Genomic DNA, 27,139 nt, shown 5'->3' with positions numbered 1-27,139 from the left:
TTGTGGTTGATAAAGCTCTTCTTCTCTTTGTTGTAGTCGCGAGTGGCGGCCATGATGGTCCCGTTGCTTTGTCCAGTTAGCTCGTGCTGCCCCGTTGTATTGGCCGCCGTAGATAGGCGCTCAAGGTCAGCGCCGTTAGGGCCGGGCGCAGCATAGAAGGACCTCTTACATGGTGTTCCTCACACGCTATGTTGCATTTTTTTGCTCTCATCAGTCATTATTTTTATTTAATTGTTATTTATAACATTTTAACTTAATATATCACTTGCCACAAATATTTTCAACAGATGTTCACTATCTGTTGAATATATTTGTGGCAGAACAAATACAAGGGAGTTATCGCTTTAAAATCGTAGAAATAGTCCTTAATAAATGTAATGACGAAAAAACGAAAAAAAAAAAATCAACATTGTGTGTGAGACCCATCCTTAGACTTACAGCGGCACCTGTCACAAAAATGTGACATGGAATTAAATGTTCGCCCCCGTTTTTAAGGGAAGCTTGTTGCAATTTTGAATAAACCCGGAAAATGTCACTTTTTTTATTTGAGTCATGAAAGACAACTATTGTCCGACTTGTTTTCTCGGTGGTTAGAGCTGTTGGCTGGTGAGCCAAGGGTAATGATTCCATTCCCTGCCGGCTCGGGGGTTTCTCACTTGTAGGAAGTTCCCAGGACTGAGCGTGGTGGCGTTCTTTCGCCTTCGAACTGCGGAAGGCAACGGCGAGCCATGGCAGTTTCACCTCGCCTGATCTGCCAATCTCTGACTTAAACGTCATGTTTTGCAACTGAAGCCTTTCTTTGTACGACAGCCCCTTTCGAGAAGTCTTCTTATGGCCGCTCGTGACCCATTATTAGAGACCGGAAAAATTCGCGGATTCATTAGGCGATAGGCTCGAATTCAAATACATACTTATACCTCTTAGATGATTTTGCTATTGGCTTACTGTTCATCTGGACGCATCTCAACCAATTATAAACCCTCAACCAAAGAAGGATCGAATCACAGACAAACCAACTGAGACGACTTACAAGTCAGCAGCCAATGAACTTGCGTTATTTGCCCGAGCGTACAGGGGAATATGCAGTCTATCCTGAAGGCCATCGAAACCGCGAATTTTTCCTGTCTCTACCCATTATGTGCATTCAGACGGTAGTTCCGCCGCTGTATTAATTTTAACATGTGGCGGGAGTAATGACAAGAAGTAATGTTTACATAGGAAAAAACAACTGAAGTAAGGCTAATAGAAGTGCTGAACAAACCGCGGCATGACTACAGCACTCTCACCGAGTGTTTCCGTGCGAACAGGAGAAGCTTCCGTTCGCCCGAGCACGTGTGATCTGATTCCCCGCCCGTTTCCGCCCGTTTGTCTCCCCGCCGACCCTCCACCACTCGTCACATTTCCGACCGCCATTTGTTCTCGGCCTCTCGGGCCATCTCCCAGCAACTCTCTCCGCATTGTCTGCAGACGGAGGCGTCCCGGTGTTACTCGTTCCCCGACATCTCGTGCTGGACGGGGATGATGATTGTTCCGACGGGCGAATCTCGGCCTCACTTCTCTGATGCTTCTTCCCGGAGAACTTGGCCATTGAGAGCACTGGCTCAACATCCACCCAGGACCTTCAAGAGGGATAACTAGAGACCGGAAAAATTCGCGGATTCATTAGGCGATAAGCTAGAAGTCAAATACTTATACCTTTTAGATGATTTTGCTATTGGCTTACTGTTCATCTGGACGAATCTCAACCAATTATAAACCTCCAACTAAAGAAGGATCGAATCACAGACAAACCAGCTGAGACGACTGACAAGTCAGCAGCCAATGAACTGGCGTTATTTGGCCGAGTGTACAGGGGAATGTACGGTCTATCCTGAAGGCCATTGAAACAGCGAATTTTTCCGGTCTCTAGGGTTAACCAACATGGGTGAAGGAGGGGGGAGGTGGCAAATATTCTGGGTCTGGGCACCAGGATGCCCAGTTGAGTTTTGAAAAGTTTTTAAGTGGTATTGTTGGAATAGTTAAAATGGCTAAAAGGCGTGTTTTCAGAGTAATTTGTAGCCAATAACCAACCGGTGCAGACTTGCATTATCCTTTTATCGTAATTTCTCCGCCATATAATGTTACGGTCACCGCTAAAATCTCACAATTGCCCTATGCACGACAAGAAGACTGCGCGCCAGCTCAGAGGAGACACCGCGCTAGAAGCACCAGCGAAATAAATGCCTCGGAAGTCTTGTTGATTGCCAGGTTGCTCAATACAATTTCAAAAAAACTGAAAGGATTTTTTTTTCGTTATAAAAACAGCTCTTCTTTACGTTTATAAAAACAGCTCTTCTTTACGTTTTGGACTGTGTTATACCTGCTAATTTAATTTTCTTCAGTTATTATAGAAGCGTAAAATAACCATATTTAACAAATAACAATATCAAATGTAATTTATGTTTTCACTTCTATTTATTATCTAATTCATACTTTTATTTCTGTCATAAACATTTAATTATTATTTAACTATAAATATTAACGATGTCTATGAATTGACAAAATAACTAGGTACCTAGCTATGGTGGCGCTATCTGTCGTGTAAATTTTGAACTCGATGTGGGTACACGTGGGGCTGCTGCCCCCCGCTGCTCGCGCCCCCACACGTGTAACTGGTCCGGGATGCACGCATCCGGGGTTCATGCGGGCGTAAGTACCTCCCCGCGGCGCGACCTATCAGCGACCGTTGCCACACCCGCCGCCCGTATGTCGCTATCTCCGGTTTTTCCCCGTCCCCGCTGCCTGCTAGCTCGGCGGACTGATAGCGAGCACTCACTCTGTGATATACGACAGGCGTGCGAACACTACTTTTTTGACGTGTAACCAAGGGCGCCCATATTGAAGTTTGTAAGGGGGTCAGAATTTGTAGGGGGAGGGGGGGGAAACCATCACAAATGACAAAAAATAGCCAAAAATGGCCTTAAAGGACTCAAAATTTGCCCAAAATGCTCAAGAACACCTTTTTTTTTCTTTGCCTGAAAGCTAGCCACGGACCCATCCTGCCCATAGGTATGGGTGCCCTTGCGTGTAACATGTTGTCTTTCGGCATACGGCTTTTGGTAAGAACAATTTCGCGAATGTAACGGAAGTAGGATGGTAACGAAAACGTGTAACCACGATGCTGCTATGTCTGCTGAGATGCTTCAAGTCTTATTTAATTGTCCCAATAAAACGATTTATTTGTAAGTATGTTTTGTCGGTCCTAAAATCTCAGTTTTATTGCGTGTATATTTTTTTCCCAAGTCAAATTTGTGTTTGTGGTATAGGACAATCACTTAACGTGTTTGCAACGCTGCGATCAAAAAATATTGTGTTGTCTTCGGCGAACAAACAGCTTTCTCCGCACCTGTTATTTGACTGAGGTGTGTTTCCAGCCCGAGACAAGAACTCCGTCTCTGCGTTGACAGTGATGAACGGTTGTCCGGATGGCTAAGTTTCCTAATGGAGAAATCTAATTGTTTTTGCTCCTCTGTACCCGTTTTCTTTCAACCCGGATTAAATTCATGACGTTAAATGACGAATGACGAATTATTCGCCTGCTTTAACCGCGCACTGTTTTCATTGATGTGTCATTCGCGTTCCAAATAGGTGGATATTTTCTGGCACAAATTTAAGACTTAAACATTTTCACACATCACATTTGATAGTTGGCTGCTTCTGTGTGAACACGATTCTTTGCATTTTTTTTTGTTTGGTGGTGTTGGCTTTTGGTACTTCATTACGTCTCTAATTACCCTCTATCCAATAATAATGACCATAAAGATGTTTGGATTGCCTGTAGTACAATCTGACGCAAATTATAACTTTAATTTTGAAGCTATCTAATCTCAAAATATTATTTCACTACGGGAGAATTTCCGCAGAATTTCTCATGGTATAGCACAATTATTACAAGTTCGTTTTGGGCAATCACAAGGGATTTTTTTAACTAAGGATAATACTTGTTTTATTTAATGACAAATTGTCTACTACTATGTTAATAATGGAAGAGGTGGACACAGATTAAGAAGTAACGTCTTAGGTTATCCATCGAACAACAATCGTTTAGTGAATTCTATCGCCAAATGGAAATTGAAAAACACTTTTGAAACACGCGAATCCAAGCAAGAGTCGAACCCATGCTACATGTTTGTCGCTCTTAGTTGTACAATCGTCAAGCGTGGTGTGCCCCTCACCGACTCCCCATATTTTTGAACTTTTATCGATCGATTGTTGGGAGAAAGCTGTGCTACAGCGTCTCTCATACTGAGATGGCAGCGTGCATTTTACTGGGCATTTTCTCTTTCCGTACACGATATTAGCGCTGTCCTTGTTTCAGTGTGCTCTGTTGCCAGATGTACGCAAAGAGCCCAACAGTTTCAAACATTTGTATGATTTATTGAGAAAAAAAAATTATTGTACTTAAAAAAAATATTTATTTTTTGAGGAAAATTTGGAATCGGAATTTTTGAAAAACATTAATATTGTTATGTCATCAAGAGCATGATCTGTTAATATTAAATTCTATCTTCTAAGGAAACGTAACCGTAAGACGCCATCTTGGTTTCAAACCTAGTTTTGTCAAAACCAAACTGTTTTATATCTTTTAATGTTAAAAATTTCGACTATAGTTAGAGACCTGAAAAATTTGCGGATTCATTAATACGTTTGGCTTTTTACTGCATCAGTGATTGGGCCACAGTTTATCTGAATGACACTCCGCCAATGAAAAACCTTCAACAAAAGAAGTATCGAATCACGAGCATCCCAGTTAACAGGTGTCATGAGTAGGGTTACCAGACGTCCGGCAAAAGGACATGTCCTCCTTTTTATGTATTTTTTTTTTGCGTCCGGCCGGATTTTCCTTAATGCTCCAAAATGTCCGGCTTTTTTATAAAGTGAGATAATTCTTGCAGTTACACTCTGAGTAAAGCGCGCGGTGCGCACTAATGCGCTGTCCTCAGTCACCCCACTAGTAAGTAGTTCTATGACAGCTTGACAGGTAGCAGCACATGCAGAAGCACGTGTTTTTAATATGCTGTATATGCAAGTTTGTTTGATTCTTTATACTGAAACTGTATTAAATGCCAAAACATTGTAAAATATCATACTCCATTTAATTAATTCATGGCTTTTTATGAAAATATATTGTCCTCCTTTTTAGTGAAATGTCCTCCTTTTTTATTATCAGTGTCTGGTAACCCTAGTCACGAGTCAGTAAGTAGCCAATGAGCAGAAGTAATTTTCCCGCATGCATAGAGGATCATGGAGTCTATCCTACAGGTCATTGAAATCGCGAATTTTTCCTGTCTCTAACTATAGGGAGTAATAAATAATTAGAATGCCTTGTCACTAAGAGTGGCCGCCTGCTGGAAACAAAGCCTCGACCTCGGCTGCGAGGGACAAAGCGACCGGGCTTGCGGTACCCAAGGTTTCCCTGCCAGACGGTCGCGTCCGCGCGCGAGATCTGTCTCAGGGCACCTCCATTGTTGGGGGAGCGCTGTGGGATGTGTGCCGCTCGGTCACTCGAATAACGGAACAATGCGCGCCGCATCAGGATCCCCCCCCCCCCCCCCCCCCCCCCCATGTTGTCGCGGAGAGCAGTCGTGCGCATGCGCTTCCCTCGCTTCCCCCACTCCCTCATCCCTCCCCCTCTTCCCCTCATCGCTCATCATCACCGCAGTTCTCACACGCACACGCCTCGTTATTGTAGTTGCCGGCGCGGCGGCCTAGCAGCGTGATACCAGCTGGCAGTCGCCGCCTGTCGTCCTTGAACACTAGTGAGTACATCAGGTCGTCTTTGAGGCTGCTCGAACAGTAACAAGTGTTTACCCAAGTCACTTATCACTCTCCGAATTATTATTTTTTTTAATTTTTGTAGAAATTTTAACTTCAGTAAGCCTACTCATGTATTAAATGATCAACGAAGGTAATTTTCAATTCAAATTAACTAACCAAATTATAATTTGGCTTCGTAATAAATTAAATGCGTCGCGATCATATTTTCTGGAACGTGAGCGGGTTGAGATGATACAGATGATGTCTTGGACTACACTGACCACTAAGCCCAAGTATCTATTGCTGTTTACGAATACCTCCTACATCCTGACATTCCTTGCAAAGTGCATCTTAAAGGATCCTTTTTTTTTCTTGACCTTCCGAAAAGTTGCAAGGATCGTTACAAAATCGCCGGTGTAGCCTTTCGTGAAAGGACGAATCCGCTCGCGTCCTTTCATGCATCCTTGTGGCCTCCGAGGGTTTAGGGGAGCTATCTTTTAGTGGAAATATAACGATAGATAGTCTGTTGCTTGGCAGGCAACTGCTGTTCACACTCTTCTATGTTGAATTATGCCTTGGGTTAAGGGGCCCGTCTAGGCGAGGTTTAGGTGTGTTAGTGAGGCGGGATGATAAGCGCGACACTCGCTGGTGCTTCTAGTGCGGTGTCGCCTCTAAGAGCAAGGCTCTTGAACTGGCGCGCAGTCTTCTCGTCGTGCATAGGGAAACTGCGAAATTTGAGCGGTGACCGTAACATTAGATGGGAGAGAAATGAATATAAAGGTGTAATGTGAGTCTCTTAAATGCTTTCAAGAATATTTACAGTTTGTTTTACGCTTAAAAATTACTCTAAAACATGTTTTTTTTTTCATTTTAACTCTTCTAAAAATACGGTTTAAATACTTAATCCGAAATCAAAAGTAAGTTACAGCTCTCAGCGAATTCTAAATGCTTTTCGTAAACAGATCTTACTCGGATATCTTGAGTAGTTTTCAAATCGCGTTGTTTTTCCTGAAGCTTTGCGCACCGTGTGTGCACCCGGGTAGGCGGGGGCCTTACGGATGCAACGGTAAAGCGAACGACATTATTGAGAAACAGCATATGTGAAGGGCTTAGAAAAGTGCTAAGACTTAATGTACACACGCCATTTAATTTTGTACGACTTTACGATGAGCGCAGTAAACGACGAAAGAGCACCGCCCCACAAGCCAGCGGAAGCCCACCACGATGCTCTAATGCATGCCGTTTAAACAACTATTAGAAAAACAGTTTGATCACCAACTTAAAAAAAATCCACATACAATTTTAGTGCTTTGCTTTTCCTTTTTTTTTAATCTGTGAAATATCAGTAAACTTTCTAAGTTGATATTCAAACTGTTTTTCTAATAGGTCTTTAAACGTTTTAATGGAATCACGTAAAAAATAAGAATTAACTTTTAAAAATGAAACAATGCTTAAAACATCATTGTTGCAGAGCTATTTCAAAATTTATTCCGTAAAAGGAAAGGTCTGTTATTGCCAGCTATAAAAGCGAAGATGCTCTCAGCGGAATTACGAGGGAAAGTCATCAAGTAAGTCACAAACTGAGGTTTTATATCTTTAAGTAGTAGCAAGTACTTTCCAAGAATGTTAATGGATGGCAGCATCATCCAGCTTTATGATTATAGTATTTATTTCATGTTGGCTACAGGTGGAGTCATTCGCACACGCAAGCGTTATTAAGAGAAAAAAAATAGGTGGGACGATGCATAAATATGTGTGAGTTAATGACTTTCTCTCGTATGTCGGTCGATATTGTCCTCCCTCCAGAGTGGCAGGTCAATAAGCTCGGGGGGGGGGGGGGGGGGGGCAGATGTCGCCAGTAGGGCCGTCGAGGGCAAATAATTGTATCAGGTTCCCTCTCTATTATTTGGTGTACAACTTCTTAAATTCTTTTTTTTAAAAAAAGTCTAAAATCTCGTAAATGTTACTGTGGCCATAACTCAAATGTAATCGGCATATTTATCAATCTAAAAACTAAACCGAGCCCCCCTGGAGCCTGGTTTCCGATGCAGCATAGGCCCCATGGATTTGGCTCCACTAAGGACACTCGCCATACTTCATTTATTTTTCACTATTATGTGATTGCTTTTGTTACGTAGGTAATTCCTGAGGAAGTTTCATTACATTATTAAACACCTCGTGTATTGGAAGTGCCAAAAAAAAAAAAGTGTGCGTGGAGTTCTCGCGCGACAGAAGTGAAACTTCTTGCTTATCAGTTATAGATAAAGATAAATTACTAATATTTTTTCATAGAACAAGAGATAATAAATAGTAAACACGCGGGTATGATCTCAAATGAACTAACATTTCCACACGAATAAATAAATATTAGATTCCTTGAATAAACAATGTACAATTTTTTTTCTCGTACATTAAACAAATTTGATTTTAAATAATTCTTAAACTTGAAGTTTGCCGATAACTAGTTAGTTTATGCGTCCAAATGGACGCGTGTAGTCTGAGTTAGGTATCTGAAAGGTGAAAGTGACAACATGGCATATGAATAGGACCTGGCTCAATGCTACTTTGTTGAGCCACAGTCACCCACAGCTACACTCCGATCGAGACATATTCACACCTCTTAGTTACTGTTTAACAATACTGCTTTACCCAAGTAATTAAATTAATAATACATACATGAATGAACAATATTTTCTTTCGAATATGGTCCTGTGGCGCGGTGCACAACAATGAGCTCAAACCCCGTTGTGTCGCCCTCTGCCCAAACACTCCCTACAGTCGGGGTGGCGACAGGCGCAGGCGGGTCCCTACCGCTGCGACCCGCCTATCCCTGCAGCATGGCGGGGTTCCACCTGAGCCGCACCTTTGAATATATATACTGTATAGAAGTCGCCAGCCCAGGTTAAAATTTCTAATACGGTTTTGAGGTAGTTGGTTAATTCACCGCCGCAATCGCTACCATCGCTAGGGCATCGACTTGTGGTGGTCCCTAGCGGACAAGTGTCGAACTCTTCAAATACCCCTTCCCCCTCCCGTTGAACGAGCTTGAGCTGCAGTGAATGATGGATGAGGGGTGCGGGGAATGACAGCGGGCGACAGCGCACTGCAGCGGTGAAGTTCCCAAGCCGCCCATCATACACTTCTGAAAAACGTAGAGTAAATCCTATCCACTCGCGACTTCTATACAGTATATATATTCAAAGGCCGCACTAAGCCACGTGGAGCCCGCTCAAGGCTGCTCCAGCGACCACCGCCCGCACCAACGGCCCCGGAGTGGGGATAGTGCGACCTCCACCCCTAAGAAACAACCGCGCACATGAAAGAGCGCAAGTGCGCGAGAGCAAGAGCGCAAAGTATGCTGCGTCATTTCTACCTTCACCTGCCGTCTCCTCTATCAGTTCCCCCACCACGTACCTAACTATTTCCCCTCATGCGATCGGAATTTTCGTAACGCTCGGAAAGAAGTTTCACTTCAAAAAATAAAAAAAAAAACAGCCAGTCATTGGGACTGTCAACAAAAGTGAAAACTTAAAACTTTGTTTTTAAATGTGTAACATGACATCATTTTCTACGTCAAATGTACGTAAGAAAATGATTTTGGTATTATATCAGTACGATGTCAGCATGATATCATTTATCCTTACATCATTTTTTAGTCACAACAGATGTCAGTGGTATGTCAAAATTACGTAAAAATTCATTACCTAGCTATGACTTACCAGTGATGTCAGACCTAGGTCATGTATTCACGTGGTCAAATTAACTTCACGTACTGCTATTACAGCATGTCGGTGATGCGCACTCACAAGATTTTACCCATCCAAAAAAGAGTCCAACACGCACATGATACAGTCGAGTATGTACAATGTATTAGTGTATATATGCGTATACATGTACACAGGCCGCTGCGCGTCGCCAGTCTGGCGCAACACGTCACTGGCATGTCGGTGACGCGAGCCCATAAGTTTTGCCCCTACCAAAAATCATCGCAACGCGGCTAAAGAAGTTTTCACTTCAAAAATTTAGGCAAGTATTCATAGTTAAAATTTTACGTTTGACTGATTAATTGTTTTCACAACTAAGTAATGTATACAATCCAACTGTCATATCACGTTTATTTCCCTGGATTGTTTCTTCATGAAAACGTGTAACCAGCACAATCCAACATGACCGTGATGGGTGAGGAGGCGAAGCCTTAGTTTGGCAGGCCTTTTAAATTTGGCCACGTGGCCTAAAAGTAGGTTGCACGCAGGCCTCCCAGGAGGCGGCCCAACTATAGACGTGCGAAGGTCGACCGCTCCGCCTCTTCTAACACTCTTCACACCAGGCGGTCTCCCGTCGCGACGCCAGGGCCGCAGCAGCAGCGACGCTACGACAGTCCCCGGTGTAAACACTGCGGCGCTAAGCTTCCGGCAAACACCGCCCGCGCGCTGCCCTCGCCTTTTGTTGCCCCGCGTCCACGTGGACTTGTTTAGAAGCCCTGCTGACCCACCTCGACTCCCACCAGGGCGATACGGGTTCCATTCATAGAACATACAGGGTATATAAATGACTCTTCCTAGCCTGAACTGAACGCGTATTACAGCGCTGCGGTGTCAGTTTTCCACACTAAACACGAAATAGGCGAAAATACAGAAGAGCGCTAGGCATGGTTCCATTGTCCGGCGGGGTCGAACACACGGACGTTGCCGTCAACAGTAGCGGTAAGGGCGGAAGACCGAAGGATTTAGGGTGGCAATGAATACTTTCCCCACCCTCCTTGTTCAGTATGAAGTCTCTAATTTAAAAAAAAAAATAGATCCTTAAAATTATATTTTAAAGCGTGTCTGACATCTTAAGTATTCGTTATTAAAACTACGGTTTCATTTGGGTTTTCTGCAGGAACTCCAGCTCCTTCTCCCATTCAATCCGTCAATCCTTCATCTTCATTTCCAGCACCGCGATGTCGACGAGACGTTATGCATTGCTCACGACGTATTACCTCTTAACGTTTGTAACAATTAACGTATCTCAACAAAACTCTTGTATCTTTTCGTAAAGAATTAGGCTAGTAAGTTGTACATATTGTAAATGGTAGTGAAGCGATGTTCTGAAATATTGTTAAGCAAGATGGTGTCGTTTTAAAAACAAGTGCAGTAGCCGTTTCTGGACAATCACAAAAAAAGTTTAGTTGGCAATTGACTGAATCCAAAAAGAGGGAATGCAGGCACAGATGCGCGTCAAGACTTGAAGTGAATAGCTGCGGTGTGCGGGAGGGTGTTGGTAGTCCTGCACAATAACAATCGAATGCTTTGGGAAGGGAAGGAGAACATTTGTTTCATTCCTCTCCGTCTGGCTTTGTGAACTGCAGGAACCCTCGCTGATCAAGTTGCTTGCTCCCTGCCAGTGGCCGTCAATTCGCAGCGGTAGCGTGAATCATCAACGAGCAGTAACGTTCGAAACTACATTCATGCCGGATCAGCAATTTATCAGCATTATCGAACGTCAGTTTACTTATTAACGGGAATCCAAATGCGATAGTGATAAAGGAGGGGGGGGGGGGTAAATGCACTGAAATGAAAACCGACAGCAACGATTGACTCTGAATGAACTAAAAACGCCGGCAGAGCAGAAATGCGACCCCTTCAGCCAGAATCATCTGCCGAAATTCGCCCGAAAAAAGAAAAATTCTGAATGCGAACGGCTCGATTAGGTGCCGGACTACAGAATTTAACAAACTATATAATAACTAGAGACCTGTAAAATTCGCGGATTCATTTCGCGATAGGATAGAGTCCAAATACTTTTGACATTATTTTGCTTTAGTGATTGGGCCTCAGTTTATCTGAAGGACTCTGGGCCAATGAAAAATCTTTAACAGATGATTTAGCGAATCACGATCCTTCTAGTCAACAGGTATTACGAGTCGGTAACCAATCAGCAGATGTAATTTGCACGAGTGCGTAGAGGATCATGGAGTCTATCCTTTAGGGATTTGAAATCGCGAATTTTACATGTCTCTAATAATAACGAATTAAAGACCTTTAACTGTCCTTGGTTTCCGCGGCACGGTGTCGAGATTTCGTTTGTAGTTCTGGCGCCGAATGTTGGTCGAGTGTGCCTAAGTGTAAAGTGATGGGCGGGACGGTTTGTTTGCTCGTTGGCGTATCTACTATCGTTAAGGTGCCTTCCGTCGTCTTGTTTGCGGAGCGTGGAGGGGAGACGTCGCGAGGACGACCTTCGTGCGCTGACGCCACCCATGCCGTTGACGAGTTACACCAGGAACCTTCGCGGACTAACAGGAAAGATGTCCGGTACCAACTTTCGACAACGCGTTAAACGACTGGAAACACAAAGCTTTAGTAGTGAGACAACTGTTCAAAAGACGTTCGTCCAAACTGCCCGAAAAGCTTGACTGCGCTAACTTTTCTTGTGAAGACCATCGAGGTTGAGCCCAACAAGAATCAAGAAATAAACAGATGTATGGATTTGTATCATCTCCTCTTTAATTTTTTGAAAATAATGATCACCGAAACAGCTATGTGTTGCCAAACAAAGCGAGGTGACGCAGCGGCTAAGATGCTGGATTCGCGTTCCGAAGGACTCGGGTGCGAATCCCAATTCGGTTACCCTGATTTCGGTCTTCTTTGTTTTCTCGAAATAACTCCAGGGTCTTGCTATATGCTACGTTTGATTATCTCCCCAGTTTCCTTCATTTGTGCTGTGGTGTCTCTCTGCCTTTAACGACTTCGTCATCGACGGTACGTAAAGCTCAATTGAAAACAAAAAGTTGTGGTATGCCTAGTTCGTATAATCCAATTCAGCATGGCAACTAGCATGATGCCTATTGGGAGATTGTGGATGAGATTAACGGACGGGAGGAAAGTTCAAAAACTAATCCAGCAATCATTTTTCTCTGCTCCTAAACATACTCAGTATCGTCGCTTCAACACTACCTAAATGAAACTCGTCGGACCTCAAAACTTTTCCTTCCTCCTTTTCTCGAATCTTTTGGACGTGGTTCCGTGGCCTTGACTCACCACGGATTATACAGCTAGTAGCATTTTTCAAAATGTTCTGGTAAAACCAGCTAACGTATTTTCAGAGGTGTCTGACTCAAGAAACTACATACAGACTACCTCACATATTCTTTCAACAATCCACCAACCATTTCTGCAGTTGTCTTCACTTTCAGCTTGGTGCTTTTTAGCAAAGAGACGATGAGGCGTATTGAGATTAAAATGAAGAAATTTCAAAGAGAATGGGTAAGATGACTGTGAGTACGCCCAGAAAACGTTCCTTCTTACGATAACGTCCGCTACGATTTCCACTTGTGAAAAATTCCGGTTTCACCCCGCTGGGCATCGAACATGGATGAGAGACAAGTGATCTGAACACGTTTTAAATACTTTGTTATAAATAATTGGCACTATGGTAATCATTTATTACCAGAGAGCCAAACATCCTCCTCTTGGGACAATGAATTCATATTTTCCTCTTTTGACAATTTCAGTGAAATTGACAAAGAGTTGTGAGTTATTTCGATACTTACAAAATTACACTTGTACCTTACCTGGGACTCGAACCCAGAGCCCCTCGCACCGTAAGCCTGTCTGCATCCAACTGCGCTGTGGAAGTCGGCTGCACTCAGCCACAGCTTCTCCTGTGACGGATTGCACACCAGCTGACTGCCTTGCGTTGAAGAGGCTTCCTACCGCCATCTTTGTCACCCTCTGTTTTCTATAAGGGGGAAGGGGGGGGGGGGGAGACTGCACTGAAATGAAAACCGACAGCAACGATTAACTCTGAATGAACTAAAAACGCCGGCAGAGCAGAAATGCGACCCCTTCAGCCAGAATCATCTGCCGAAATTCGCCCGAAAAAAAAAGAAAAATTCTGAATGCGAACGGCTCGATTGGTGCCGAACTACAGAATTTAACAAACTATATAATAACGGATTACAGACCTTTAACTGTCCTTGGTTTCCGTGGCACGGTGTCGAGATTTCGTTTGTAGTTCTGGCGCCATCCTTGTCACCCTCTGTTTTCTATGTCAAGTAATAATTCATGCTGGGCGGGGCCACTTGAGCTTAATGACTCTGGGTGTGGCTCTAGGACGTATTACACCTCGGAAAAGAGGACAATGTCATTAACTTCGTAACCTCAGTACCACGACTCTTCACTCAAGTTTGCGCAATGGTGGTTTCCTACGTGAGAGAGTTATAATTTTCTGTGCATTTATCAACAGAGCTGACCTAATTACCTTGGAAACTCTCCTGTTTCTGTGTCCATTACTGTCCTTCACATTGGAGTTATGCATTTTTTTTTTGAGGAAATTTTTTTGAGAAACCCAATTATTAAGGAAAATTTCGAAATTGTGCATAAAAAAATATAAAATCTGTTATGTCCCTCAACACATATTTAGGTTGCAGTCCTCACTCCCGTATACAATCACCATGAACAACGACCGACACGCTGGCCGCCATCATTACAAACTGGCCTCTATTTACACTGCAGGCCTACCAACCTAACTACCCCACATTTCCTATATAACACTTCCCCCCTTAAGATTTCTACACATAGTCTTGCAGCTTCCCCGGTACCATCCTCGCCCTGGTGGATCTCCTGGGCGGTTGTGCGCGTATCAGCTCCATCTGCAGTCCCTCCCATGGTTCTGGCCCCTGGTCACGATGATGTGCAAACCCTCTGAAAGGGCTGCTGCTGTGGTCCGGTGTTGATGCTCCCACTGGTGATGTCCCCGGCAGCTGTTGCTGTTTACCCTTCCGCTCCTTCCAATTCTCTGCCGGTTGCTCCTGTACGGTCAATGGTACCTGTGCCGGCTCCATCGGAATAGGGTTCCGCTGTATGGTCGCTGGGACCTGCGTTGGCTCTGTCAGAGCCATCCCGTCAGTCGGCATGAGCTGACGCAGGGTGGTACTGCCACGATTGGTCGCAGCACAGCCATCAGTACATGTAACTGACACCGCCTGGCTTGATGGATGTGCCACTTTGTTGCTCAGCAATTGGTCCACGTGACGTCTATACACGTTGCCGTTCTTATCTTGGGTTGTGTATGTCACGGGCCCTTGTTTGGATACAATGGTTCCTGGTATCCACTTACGAGTCCCTCTATAGTCACGAAGAAGCACCTGCTGCCCAACTAAAAAAAACCTGCCCCTGTGGTGGTTTGTGACCTCTTGGGTCTCCTCGCCTTGAAAACTTGGTTTGGGGCGTATCTGGTCCAGCACCGTTCTTAATGGTCTCCCCATTAGGAGTTCTGCCGGTGTCTTATGAGATTCTCCCAGTGGTGTTGAGCGCAACGCCAACAACATTCGAGCGACTCGTGTGTGCCAGTCTCCCGCTCCCATTTTCCGCAGTTTATACTTCACCGTCTGCACCATGCGCTCCGCTTGACCGTTTGTGGCTGGATGGAATGGTGGTGTGCGCATTAGTACAACTCCATTCTTCGTTAGGAATTCTTCCATCTCTCGGGACACAAAAGCTGTCCCGTTGTCTGAGACCAGGTACCGGGGAATCCCATGGCAACTGAAGATCTCTCGTAGCGCCTGGATAACTGCACCTGATGACATGTTATGCATTGCCTTCACTTCTGGCCATTTTGAGTGCGCATCCACCACAATGAGGAAAACCTTCCCCTGGAAAGGACCCAGGAAATCCATGTGTAGCCTAACCCATGGCTCACTCTCCGGTGCCCATTTCACCTCCTTCACTTTGGGCGGGTTGGCTCGCTGCTGCTGGCAGATTGCGCACTGACCTACCATTTGCTCGATGTCCCTGTCCATTCCGGGCCACCACATATAACTCCGGGCAACCATCTTAGACTTGACAATTCCGTCATGTGCGGCATGAAGGACCATCAACAGTTCCCTGCGACGCCCCTCTGGAATAACCACCCTATTGCCCCACAAGAGACAGCCCTTGTGAAGGGATAACGCCTCTCTCCTGTTCCAATATGGCCGCAACTCCTCAGAGTCTGCCTTCCTGCCCTGCCAACCTTGGCTTGTGTGCTGCTTTACTTGACGGAGGACAGGGTCCCTGTCGGTCAACTGCGCCAGTGTCTCAGCATCGATTGGTGGCTCTGGCATGGCTTCAAGCATGAGCACATCACCAACAGTTGGTACCTGTATGTTTCCAGTGGCCATGGGTAGCCGGCTGAGGGCATCGGCATGGGGTATCTTGGTTCCCGGCAAATACACTATCTGGAAGTCGAACATCGATAGCCATAAGCTCCATCGTAAGAGGCGTGGTGACAGAATATCTGGTGTTTGCCGCTTGGGGTCCAGCAGTCGTAACAGGGGTTTGTGATCTGTCACGATAGTAAAATGCCGGGCTGTCACATACTGTCGAAATTTGGTCACACCAAACATCACAGCCAGTGCCTCTTTATCGAGCTGGGAGTAATTCCTCTCATGCCGGGTCAGAGTGCGCGATCCAAAGGCCAAGGGCACGTCTTTGCCATCATCGGTAACGTGCGCCAACACTGCACCTACTCCATAATCTGATGCATCACATGTCAGTGTTAAAGGCTTATTTAAGTCATAATGAGTGAGCACCTGATCAGACTTTAATAGGTTCTTCGCTTTGCAGAACGCCTCAGTATGCTCCGACCTCCATACCCACTTCGCTCCTTTGTCCAAGAGACGATGTAAAGGCTCCAGGACTGATGCCTTATTCGGCAGGAATCTTTCGTAAAAATTCAGAAAGCCTAAAAATGCCTGCAGTTCCTTCTTACATGTAGGTACTGGTGCCTCACGGATGGCTTCCACTTTCGCATCTGTAGGGCGCACTCCTACCCGATCGATTCTGTACCCCAAGAATATGACAGACTCTGCCGCAAATACACACTTTGCCTTCTTGAGTCGCAATCCTGCTTTGTCTATTCTCGCCAACACTCCCTGAACTCTGTCCCAGTGTTCCTCCATGTCCTTCCCAGTGACCAAAATGTCATCCAACATGACCACCACACCTGGAATACCTGCTAGCAGGGTTTCCATAAGCCGCTGAAAGATCGCTGGGCACCCGCTTACTCCAAAAGGTAAGCGCCTAACCCGAAACAACCCTTTCATCGTATTAACTGTTAAAATTGCAGCTGTCGCGTCATCCACCGCCACCTGCAGGTATGCATCTGCTAAATCTAGCTTCGTAAAAACTGTCCCTCCCGCCAAACTTGCAAAAGCCTCATTAATGGTTGGTAATGGATAGACATTTGCTCTGCATACTTTATTCACGGTAATTTTATAGTCACCGCAAAGCCTGACCATCCCATTCGCCTTCCGAATGGGTACAATAGGCGTCGCCCAATCTGAAAATTCCACTGGCTCGTATACACCCTGATCAACCAGTCTGTCAATCTCTGCACTCACCATGTCCCGCAATGCGAATGGTACTCCCCGGCTCCTCCGGAAGATTGGCGTTGCTCCAGGTTCCAGCTCCATTGTCACTGGGGGCCCTACGTATTTGCCCAGCTCTACACTGTCGAACACCCGTGCATGGTGTTGCACTGCAGGGGGTACTTCCTGATGTGATATTTGGTAAATGCCTGCTACTTGTATACCCAGTGGTTCTAACCAATTCCTGCCCACCAGACTAGGCCCCTTCCCTTCCGCCACCAACACTGGTAGTCTACATTCACTAGTCTTTGTCTGTACCAATACTTCTAGAGTCCCCCTAACCCCCAACTTTTCCTGCGACCACGTGTGTAGAACCAGGTTTGCATCTGTTAGGGCTGGTCGATCGGGCCACAGTTTCTTGTATGTCTCAAAACTGATGATCGAGAAACTTGCGCCAGTGTCAATTTCCATAGGAAGTCTCTGACCATTCAGCCACACATCTAAAACAATTGGTGGTTCACTCGTACAATTGCTCGCCGACGTCTGAAATACCTTGTAAACTGCTCCATCCTCTTCGTCACTGTCTGGTTGGTTTGTAAGGTTGTAGGTACCGGCAGTGTCACTGGCACTCTTACTAGGCCTGCCCATCTCCTTTCGGTCTCGGGACCCCCCATTCACTCCTGTATTACCTTTCCTCCTCTTGGTGATACACGCCCTTTCCAGGTGCCCTCTTTTAGCGCAAAAATTGCACACTGTCTGGATGTGTCGGCATTGGGTTGGGCTGTGGTCTCCATTGCACCTCCAACACGCACGCCTGTCAGCTGCAAGTTGTTGGTCCACCTGGACTTGACTCCGCTTCTGGTCGTTCTTAACCACCTTTTTGTCGTACCTGATGCGTCCCACTTTCAGCACTGCCCCAGCGTCTGTGCCCTGCTGCACCTGTAGATCGTGGACATTGCGGCCTGTGGCTTCAGCCGCTGTGGCCAACTCAACCGCTTCCTTAAATGTTAAGTTGTCTTTTGTCAAAAGTGTGTGTTGCACCTTTGTGTCCCGCGCACCACACACCACCCGATCCCGCAACATACGATCCAAATCCGCAAAATTGCAGTGTATGCTGAGCCGTCGTAAGTCCGCCACGAATTCCGCCACCGATTCACCGTCGCGCTGGTTCCTATTATGGAATTTGAACGATTCCACGATCTCACTCGGTTTGGGTTCACAGTGTTGCGTGAGTACCGCCAAAATATCCGGAAATGCCACCTCGGATGTTGACTTTGGGGCCACTAATGAGGTCACAAGGTTATAAAGCTCTGCCCCACAAATGGTGAAAAATATAGCCCGTTTTTCATCACTGTCTTTTATTTTGTTCGCCACAAAGTAGTATTCCAATCGTTCCGAATATGTGTGCCACGTGTCACGCCCTGGAACAAATTCACCGAACGCGGGAAACATCGCCATCGCGGTAGTTGTTTACGTTTCCCACACGCACGCCCGGGAAAGAATAATTTTCCTCGTCGCCACTGTTATGTCCCTCAACACATATTTAGGTTGCAGTCCTCACTCCCGTATACAATCACCATGAACAACGACCGACACGCTGGCCGCCATCATTACAAACTGGCCTCTATTTACACTGCAGGCCTACCAACCTAACTACCCCACATTTCCTATATAACAAAATCTATGTATTAGTAAAGCTAAGAACCCAAACTTAAAAAAAGTTTTTTCAAGTTGATATATGTGTAATACAACCCACGAGATTTAACTGTTGGTGCCAGTGACCATACTAATTGAATGCAGTTATGCAATCAGGAACCAACAGAAAAATCCTTTTCTTGGTTTACACTCATTTGTGAAGGAAATTTTACACTTACATCACAGCCACAATATTAGTCTTAGTTTTTTTTTATCCTATATTGATTCATTTTTACAGTATATTGACAAGTGTCAATAATTGTTTTTAGCGAGTATCCCAAATTTAATAAATGGCAATTAGTTCTTCACAGCATAGCTGGAACAAATCATTCTGTAATGCCAATATTATTTTTGTAGGTTTAAATTACGAGATCTTTTTTCCACTTACAGCACATGCAAATCTTTGTGCACCTGGAATGGAATACTGTGACTTTGTGGTCAAGGTTATTTGAACATACTGTTGATGCCACTTATGTGGCAAAAGACCAAAGGGTACCGATAGAAACTATAAGAATCAGTTCTTCTTGAACTTGTGGCATTTTCTGTTCAAAAGATAAGATATAATATGTACAGTTTTACACCACACAGCCAATACTTCATACTTACTGATAAGATGGAGATTGGATAAACATACCGTAAGCATGAACCACAAAGTTAAAGTATGTATATATATATATATATTTATTCATGCTCTTAACCATTATTGCTAATTTGGAGATTAATAACTTAAGACATGTCGCTTGTCTTTGTTCATCCTTACTTGTCACACAGTTTTTTTGTAATATTATGTCAGCATGGATAACATTTTGATTAAAAAAAGTGTTGAAAATACTTGTTTTGTTTTTCAGAGATAATTTAACCGAGTCACCTAGTCCAGTGCAATATTTGTATCTGTGACCACGTCCTAGCTTGAGTTATAAAAAATGTCTGTCATACATTAAAAACTTCTGTTTTTAACGCACATATGGTGATGAATTTTCTGTTGCATATGTACAACTTTGGAAATTTTTTTTCTGGAAGTTCAGTAAATGGGACTGCTAAACTCTATGTCTTAAGTGTTAACCACATATGTTGCGGTCTAAGAATTCAGCATGATATAAGCCTAGTTTTTGCAACCAACCTGGTTTTAAATATTTTAGGGAATTTGTTTATTTTAGTTATTTATTTCATAATATTTATTTATTGGCTGTTTTAAGTATAACAGTAGGCCACTATTAATATATAGATACCATAATAAATATTAAATACTTTACCACAAAATATATAAATTTATGTAATAATTTAGGATATACCTACCGCCTGTCTATCTCTTGTAACAGCGCAGTACTTAATGCCTGGCATCAACTTCTTACATAAAATGAATCAGCCAGAGGCTTGTAAGGCTGTTTTGCAAGTATTAACAGTCAAATTAAATGTTGTATGTAAAATCCTGTGGAAACATTGCTTGAACCTTCTGAGGATGGTAGACAATAGGAATAGAGCTACTGACTATACAAAGAATTTCATCCATGTAGTTTGTTCTTGTGTCCAGAGGTGTAATACTATTACAACTCTGATTCGTGGGAAAAATGACAAATGAGTAAAATGATAATTTTGCGTATAAAATCAACCATAATAAGTTGAGTTTTAATATTGCACACTGTTCATGTAGATGTGTAACATTATTTTCATAGGCAAACAAGAATGAAAGGTAACATCGAAAGGCAAATCTTTCATCATTGCGTAGCTTAAATTAAAACTAGAATTTTGAATAGTGTAAGGGCAACCATCTATTTCCTACCCGTTTACTTTCATGCATATAAGAACGCGCTAGGCTCACTGACACCTACGAACACCGACAGATGGCCAACGGTCTCGGTGTCTGTGGGGGACTGCAACCACGTGGGACAACGGTATTTTGCCCCCCTCCCCTCCCCTCCTCTGAAACCTTGTAGTGGGGGCAAATGGGGGCAAAGAAAGTGCTGTGTAATCAATTTTTAGATAATAAAACTGCTGAAATAGCACCATTTTCCACCTTGAAATACAAATTTTACCGGGGGAAGGACCCCTGGACCTCCCCGCTTCAATAGGGGGGATCGATGATTTTTTATAAAAAGGTATATTGCCCCCCTTTTGGAAATGTAGTTGTTGCGCCCCTGCTCTCGGGGAAAGGCGGCAGTTGAGAGTGGACGGTCTGTGGTATCCCAGGTCATGCGGCCGCGATCCTGACATGTCCGGCGAGAGCCGCAGCCCCCTGGGGGACTGGCCCCACAACCTGAGCTCCATGCTGGCCAGTCTGGGCTGCACCCTGGGACTCTGCAACATCTGTCGCTTCTCCGTGCTCAGCATCCACTACGGAGGTACGTTATAGCCATTCAGGTGTGTTCAGTGGTTTCCCATGAGATCACCTCGACAACTGTGCAGCAAACAAGTGCACATACAACTGTCTGTAACTTGATGTAGGCTTTTGGACATACGCCATTGCTTAGCACATGTATGTCTGTAGAAGAAAACTACAAAAAAAAACACAAATGACAAAAAACACAGATTAAGCAAAAAATTGCTGTTGTCAGGATTTAACACCACACAATACTCCACAACAGGAATATGGTCAACAAACAAAGAAAAACAAAGAAAAATGGACTAACAGAATGAAAAAACCCCCACAACTGTCTGTAATTACATGATTTTATTAAATGAGATATAGAATGTGATATATGCTGAGAACTTCATAAACATGTTTACACACACACATGCACGCATGCACACATGCACACACAAACACAATCATGCACTGTTGGTACTGGAAGATAAATTGTGAAAACAGCAGAACTTTTGTCTTCTAAAATGCACACAATATTTTGACTACATGCACCTTTATTTTTAGTCCATACCAGTGAATATTTTCAGTTTAAATGTTTGTATAGCAATATTTGCTACGCATATTAAGCTTTTGTGTATCAGTTACCCGATTTTGTGTAGCAATTGCACAAGAATGTTAAATAGCATTTTATTAAGAAAATATAAGTTCCCTAAATAAGTAATGGGTAGGTACAAAGGAGTACCTAGTTATTACATTTGTATAGTAAAAATTGTAATTATTTACCTTAACTTCTTTAGTAATGTTCACAAAACTGTGGTGCTGTACATAAATCCTTGAAATGCAAATACAAAAACTATTTCCCATTTCTGCACTTCTGATGCTATTCTTCAGTTTCTTTGATGGCCCTGGTTGAACATAAGGGATTATTTCTGGATGGCGATGTTGCTTTAGAAGAATATTTCAGCATCAATGAATGGGTGGTGAAAACTCCTGCAGTTCTGCCTCTTCAATGGATATTCTCAAAAGATTGTCGAGTTTTGTAGTGTGTAAACGGTTTCTGTAATCGGTCTTGATTCTCTTCACTGTAGAAAGTTCTCTCTCCAGTTTGGCATTGCAAACTAGAAACACTCTTAGTATGTTAAGAATGTGGCAAAGATTCAGAAAATTATTACTGTGGGCCTTGCACACACATTTCCATAGTTCATTGTCGGAAAGTTATGGTTCCGGAATATTTTGAAATCTGTCCAGTCATTCAAGATACCCTCCTCCGTTATGCCATTTATCTCCAAGAGTTACTGGTAGTGACTTGATAAAAATTTCACTTCTTTTTTACTAAAAATATAAAAATTTATTTTCATCTGTAGGCCATATTTTCACTTCCAAAATCATAATTGCAGCACTTATAATTTCCAAGCCTTGCAAATCGGAAAACCTTTTGTTGACAACATTGTGCAACTGTGTTATAAAGTCAAACTAGCTGCTCCTAAATGTATCTATATATGATCTGTGTTAATTTAGGTTTGCATCCTTATCATTCAAATTTAGTAACGTCAGAAAAGAAACAATTTTTTTCATGCTGTTTGATGTTGAACACAATTGTTTCACAATGGTCAATGCATACATCATGTCCACTGTGTCTCCCTGTAGTGGAAGGTACAGTTTCACGAAATCACTCAAGAGGTCATTGGAAAAAAAAAAATATATTATGAGTTTTGAGACTGCATACCTAACAAGTCAGTTTTTCAGAAAGCTGAGTTCTTTCTGCAGCCAATGTTTCTAGTCTGTGAGCAGTAACTCAAGTGACTTCTTGTGACACACACACCTCACACATGGTACCTACTCTTGCAGTACGCACTGAGGTAACATTTTAGTCTCCTAAAACTATTTCTCAAAACTTGTTTAGGCGACGACTAGGACTCTTGCTGTAGAATTCATTAATGTTACTTAGTAATGCATATATATATATATATATATATATATATATATATATATATATATATATATATATATATATATATATATATAAACTGATATGTTGCTTGCACATAATCCTTACAGTTAACTCCAGATGGTGACTGAGGCATTGAAGTATAAGCAACCATGGACAAGTGCCTACCTTTAAGTAAAGCAGCTATATCTTTTTGGTGATCTTAATTCCCAAAAACACCATCAGCTAGGAACCCCACAAGTTTATTTTCAATGTCAGCAATACCTAAGTCAATCAAAGACCCTGATGTGATACCACTAAAAATATTCACTGGTTCATACTTAAACGTAAATGAAATCTTTTAGAGGAAAATTACATAATTTTAATAGTCTGTTCTTTTTTCTGCAAAATGCTGTAGCGATGTAATGTTTTAGTTGTTATGAACATGTCAGTGTTGTCATTATTCAATTTATTAATCTGGTTGAATTTGTTTATGCTTAGGCTTCTTCATTTGGAGAACAATTTTTGGAAATAAGTGGTTTTTCCATAACAACATAAACATAGTGCAAATGGTTTGAGGTTGAGTTGTACAATGTTTTCAAATACTTTGGTACTGTCCTAACATGTGTTGCACATAAAAAACACATTGTAAAATAGTTACCTATGGTACTTATGTGAAACATTTGTGTTTCCCTTAGCAAACTTCATCCTTCAGTTCCTGTTCATGACGCTGATATTTGGTATACCGCTCTACTGTTTCCAAGCATCTCTGGGCCAGTATCTGGCAGCTGGGGTCATGGACATGTGGAGGATATCACCTGTGTTCCAGGTGACTTTTGCTGGCATGCTATTCTTAGTAGGCAGAGCTGGGCAGTATCGAAAATACAAGTATTTTGTATTTTGTATCAGTAGAAAGTTATGTCTCAGTATTTTATATTTTGTATCGAAAATACTTTTGAAGTGTATTTACTGTATTTTGTATTTTATAAAATACAAAATACATTGCGTACTTGCATTTATAAAATATCTCATTTATTTGCTGAATATTTTAATTTTGGAAATTAGGATTGGCTATTTATTTGCAATCTGGCACTAGTGAGTGATATCATTGTAAAGGTACATATTAGTTGAACAGAAACGGTATCACAGATTTTACAAATTACTGTCTTATCATGTATGTTCATACATATCTATGGAATATGATTGAAAATGGAAATAAACATAGCAAGTGATTGTGAATCAGAAAATGTTACACACCAGCAGAAGATGATTGGTTTTCATTCAATGTCAATACAAATAATGAATCAAGTGTTGCACAAACAAACAAAATTGAACTTGAGTTATTACAATACTTACAAGATAAGGCTACCCACACGAGTATGCTAGATGGTTATCCAGTGGTGCGAAAGCTTTTCTTACGATATAATACAAGTTTAACCTCTAGTGGTCCTGTTGAAAGGTTGTTTTCATTTGCAGGTATAATACACAACCATAAACGCCACAGCTTGAGTGACACAGTGTTTGAGAGACTGGTTTGTCTTAAAGGGAATTCGTCCTTCGTCGCTTACAAAAATGTTGCATGTATTTTGTAATTTCATCTGTATTTTAAAATACTATTTTGTATTTTGTATCTAAACTACATTTTATTTTGAGTATCTTGAAACTGTATTTTTAATAAATTACGCAGGTATTTTGTAATTTGTATTTCAAATACATTTTCAAAGTATTTTGCCCAGCTCTGTTAGTAGGTAATTATATTAAGTATAATTGCAGAGTGAAAAGTTCTAAAACTAAAAATAAGAAAAGCAGCAAGCAGCAACAAAGTATTTCCAATCCATCAATTCATTGTATGATTAAACAATTCTGAAGTATTTCAGTTTCGCACCGCATGCATTAATCCTACTCAAGTAGTTTAAAAATTACGTAAACAGTACAAAACATAATACAAAACATGATTATTCGACTAGAACAAAAAATAATTTTCATATATTACATCGTACAAAATGTTTTGCAAATAGTCTGAGATACTCTGCTATATGTTTTTATAACAAACTTCCACCATATTTTAAATCAGAAAACCAACTTTGTGCATTTAAAAAAAAAAAACTGAAATATTTGCTGTTGGAATTCAGTTTTTATTCTATTAATGATTTTATGGAAGCAAAACTATGCTAAAAATGTATTATTAGGTATTATTATGATATGATGTACATTATTTGTTTTTTACTATTATTTTTGTTTATGTGGTTGTTGTTGATTGTACTTAAATGTGTATTCATAAAGTTTAATATTCTTGACGAGTCCTATACTACATGTACAATATAATTGTATATTTTTGTAGTTGACTTGGACAATAAAACTACTATACTACTACTACTACTATACTATACTAACATTTAGTGTGTTATTAACATTTTTTTATTCCACTGCAGATCAGATGGTAACTTCAGAGAGTATTGTGGTGTGGCCTTGAACCGTCTCATCTGTGGTGTGTTTCAGGGCATTGGTATAGCACTGCTCATATCTCAGTTCCTAATAGGAATATACAGCATTGTGGGAGTTTCCTGGATGTTCATCTACTTCAGGGACTCGTTCATCACCAAACTGGACCGGTATCGCTGGGCGGAGCCATATGATCTCTACAGGGAAGGTGCGTTGACATGCTGCAGTGCACTCAAAAAAACATTTTTTTGACGTGATAACGTCTTATAAATCGATGAACGCCGGCTGCACGCACGAAAAAGCATGACTCATTCTCACGTTCCGCCTGAGCCGAGCGTGCAAGAACCGGCCAACCACCTTGCGAGAAAATCTTCTATAATATCAAACAGGCTAAGGCGGGCTTTTTAACTAATTGTTTGTGATTATATTTAAACAAATTATTCAAATTAAATTTGCAAAAACTGTAAATAATGTTTCAAATTAAAAAATATGCAATTTTTCATCAATGTTTTCTTATAACGTTTCACGTAAAATTATCGTCTGTAAGGTAAATACGACACACAACAGGGATACTGAGGAAGGTAACGGACATGGCCTATCGTAAAGAACCAACCCAGCATTTGCCTGGAGTGATTTGGGGTTCGAAAACCTGATAAACTGATATCAGGATGGCCGGAATGGGGTTTGAACGCGGGTTCTTTGGAATGTGACTCTAGTGTCTAACCACTGTGCCACCTTGTTCCGTTTGCATTGTTTTCTGAGATATTCTGTAGCATTTTGTAAATGCCCCATTAAAAGATTAATAATTTATAAAATATTTCTACCCACGAACATTGAGAACCACTGACCTAGAGACATAAAGTGTGTGCTCAATAAATATTTCCAGATGCGCGCTGTTATTATAGAGAATTATGTGTTATATGTACGAATCTACAGGCTCGTGTTTCTTATAAACACAAGAATGGATAAACTTAAGGTATGTTTCATTTAATTTTTTTGACATATTTTTTTTTCTGTATTATTTAACTTAATAAACATATAACAATTATATGTATGATTTTAAACATGCTCCGACTGAAAACATTTGAAAACCACTGCTCTATGTACATACACATTTGTTTCTTGACTGAAGTCTTTTAATATTCATCACAAATTATTGTACTAGTCTTACCTGCTTTGATGAGTGGTAGGTATTTCTTCCACATGAACTAACAGGATAGTGCAGTATGTATCCATCCCATTGCTTCATCTATCTGTACTGACACACTGTGATTCACTTCGCAGACAACAGGCCTCTGAACGGGACGTACAAGCTGGAAGAGACGGTGCCGGACTACCTGAACGGCGTCGTACTGCAGAGACACAGTCTCACGACTCCGGAGTCGACGTTCGGCCACCTCAAGTTCCAAGTCACCTTCAACCTAGCAGTCGTGTGGATGATTGTGTTTGTGTGTCTCAGTAAAGGTACTTGAAAAAGCTTTACTTGAAATTATTTGCCTGCTTTTATGTGAAGCAATGTAGAGAAAAAAAATTTTTAGGTTTTATTTTTAAGCCGATTTCATTTTTAAAACAGCAGATTCTGACATTATTGTTTTTATGTTTTACGAATTCTGTTTATTCATATAAAGATAGAATATTATTCAACAAA

The 27,139-nt window shown here is 42.0% G+C and overlaps 1 protein-coding gene across 1 annotated transcript in view; it reads left to right on the top strand.

Moving 5' to 3' along the window:
• LOC134542325 (sodium-dependent transporter bedraggled) overlaps positions 1–27,139 on the top strand; it is a 152,026-nt gene that overhangs the window by 104,846 nt on the left and 20,041 nt on the right. Inside the window, exons 6-9 of the mRNA XM_063386474.1 lie at positions 21,008–21,159; positions 23,748–23,878; positions 25,549–25,699; positions 26,776–26,955. Coding sequence (XP_063242544.1) covers positions 21,008–21,159; positions 23,748–23,878; positions 25,549–25,699; positions 26,776–26,955 — 614 coding nt within the window. The remainder of the gene's footprint in view (positions 1–21,007; positions 21,160–23,747; positions 23,879–25,548; positions 25,700–26,775; positions 26,956–27,139) is intronic.

This window comes from Bacillus rossius (genome assembly GCF_032445375.1).
Source record: "Bacillus rossius redtenbacheri isolate Brsri chromosome 4 unlocalized genomic scaffold, Brsri_v3 Brsri_v3_scf4_2, whole genome shotgun sequence".
In the NCBI taxonomy this organism is placed as follows: Eukaryota; Metazoa; Arthropoda; class Insecta; order Phasmatodea; family Bacillidae; genus Bacillus; species Bacillus rossius.
This window is presented reverse-complemented; position numbering and strand designations above follow the sequence as displayed.